Source organism: Brassica napus, unplaced genomic scaffold, assembly GCF_020379485.1.
Source record: "Brassica napus cultivar Da-Ae unplaced genomic scaffold, Da-Ae ScsIHWf_2384;HRSCAF=3082, whole genome shotgun sequence".
Taxonomy (NCBI): Eukaryota; Viridiplantae; Streptophyta; class Magnoliopsida; order Brassicales; family Brassicaceae; genus Brassica; species Brassica napus.
Window position 1 is genome coordinate 1 of NW_026015734.1, and position 2175 is coordinate 2175.

The 2175-nt window shown below is 44.6% G+C and overlaps 1 protein-coding gene across 1 annotated transcript; it reads left to right on the forward strand.

Moving 5' to 3' along the window:
- The first annotated feature begins 284 nt into the window (after window positions 1-284).
- LOC125600751 lies at window positions 285-1393 on the forward strand. Its single transcript, XM_048773333.1, has 2 exons — window positions 285-854; window positions 998-1393. Exons 1-2 carry the CDS (start codon window positions 285-287, stop codon window positions 1391-1393), a joined length of 966 nt encoding a protein of 321 aa, XP_048629290.1.
- Window positions 1394-2175: the final 782 nt, after the last annotated feature.

The following is a 2175-nucleotide window of genomic DNA, read 5'->3' on the forward strand; positions in this document are numbered from 1 at the left end:
TTTGCATATTCTGGAATTGCCGGGGGGCAAATAAACCCAATTTCAGTTGTTCTATGCGATATATTTTGAAGAAGTTCGACACAGACTTTCTTGCGCTATTCGAGACCCATGCGGGAGGGGATAAAGCGATGAAGATCTATCAGAGCTTAGGTTTTGATAATTCTTTTCGGGTGGATGCCGTTGGACAGAGTGGCGGCATTTAGCTATTGTGGAGGAATAATGATGGTGTCCTAACGGTTGTGGAATCGTCAGAACAGTTTGTCCATGCACGGGTGGAAATTGGAATGGAAGTTATTCACCTTATTGCGGTCTATGCTGCGCCTACAGTCAGTCGTCGAAGTGGGTTGTGGGGACAGTTGAAGCGGGTGATCGAAAATATCGCTGAGCCGGTATTGATAGGAGGAGATTTTAATACTATCTTGAGGTTGGATGAGAGGTCAGGAGGCAATGGTAGACTTTCACCAGACTCCTTGGCGTTCGGTGAGTGGATAAATGAACTTGCGTTGGTTGATATGGGTTTAAGAGGAAGCACATTCACATGGAGAAGAGGTAAATATACTCGGATTTTTGTTGCTAGAAGGTTGGACAGGGTCTTGTGTAGTGCCCAGACACGGGTAAGGTGGCAGGAGGCGGTGGTCTCGCATCTTCCGTTTAGCGTCAGACCACACACCAATTTATGTGCAGCTAGAACTGAAAGGAGAGGTAATCCTAAGAGGAGACCTTTTCGTTTTGAAGCGGCATGGCTTAAACATGAAGGTTTCAAAGACCTACTCTCGGCATCTTGGAACCGGGAAATGCGTACTCCTGAGGCTCTTGCGTTGTTGAAAGTGAAGCTTAAAAAGTGGAACAAAGAGGTATTTGGAGATCTGAAACAACGGAAAGAAAAGTTAATGAATGATATTAAGGGAATTCAAGAGGAGCTGAGAGAAACCCGACAGATGCCTTGTTGGGGAGGGAAGCGGCTTTACAGAAAGAATTTGATGTTGTTTTGGAACAGGAGGAGGTTCTATGGTATCAGAAATCATGTGAGAAATGGGTAGTGCTTGGTGATAGGAATACAAACTACTACCATACGAGTACAATTGTTCGAAGTAAGAGAAATAAAATTGAGATGCTGAAGGATGAAGATGGTCGTTGGATAGATCAGTCAGAAGAATTGGAAAAGCTAGCAATAGCTTATTATAGAAGATTGTATTCAACGGAGGATCTCAATATGAACACAGAGAAACTTCCGCAGCAGGGCTTTACTGCTTTCACGAGAGATGAGAAGGAGATTTTAAACAAACCGTTTGCTCTGAGGATATGGAGACTTCGGTTCGATCTATGGGTAAGTTCAAGGCCCCAGGACCGGATGGTTTTCAACCTGTCTTCTACCAGGACTCGTGGGAAGTAGTGGGGGAGTCGGTCACGAGGGTGTGTGTGGGGTTATTTGAATCAGGAATACTTACCAAAGGGATGAATGATCCAATGTTGGTTCTCATACCGAAAGTCCTCAAGCCCGAAAGAATAATGCAATTTTGCCCCATAAGCTTATGCAATGTCTTGTTCAAGACAATAACAAAAGCGATGGTGCTGAGATTAAATTAAAGCTTATGCCTTCTTATTGGTCCGGCACAAGCGAGTTTCATCCCAGGCAGGCTTAGTACGGACAACATTGTAGTGGTCCAGGAAGCAGTTCACTCGATGAGGAGGAAGAAAGGGACGTAGAGGCTGGATGTTGCTTAAATTAGACCTTGAAAAAGCTTATGATCGAATCTGATGGAATTTCTTGGAAGATATTCTCCAAGCAGCAAAGTTACCAGAGATATGGATCCAATGGATTATGCAATGCGTGATGAATCCAGAAATGAGTTTACTGTGGAAAGGGGAGAGGACAGAAGTGTTTATGCCTCAGCGTGGACTTCGGCAGGGAGACCCTCTGTCTCCATATCTATTTGTTCTATGTATGGAGCGTTTATGCCATATTGCTGAGAAGGAGTGGAAGCCAATAAAGCTATCACGGGGAGGGCCATCTTTGTCACATGTTTGCTTTGCGGATGACCTGATCTTGTTTGCGGGCGCGTCAGTCTTGCAGATTCGAGTGATTCGCAGAGTGTTGGAGAAATTCTGCGGAGCATCTGGGCAGAAAGTAAGTCTAGAAAAATCTCTAATCTTCTTCTCTGAGAATGTGCACCG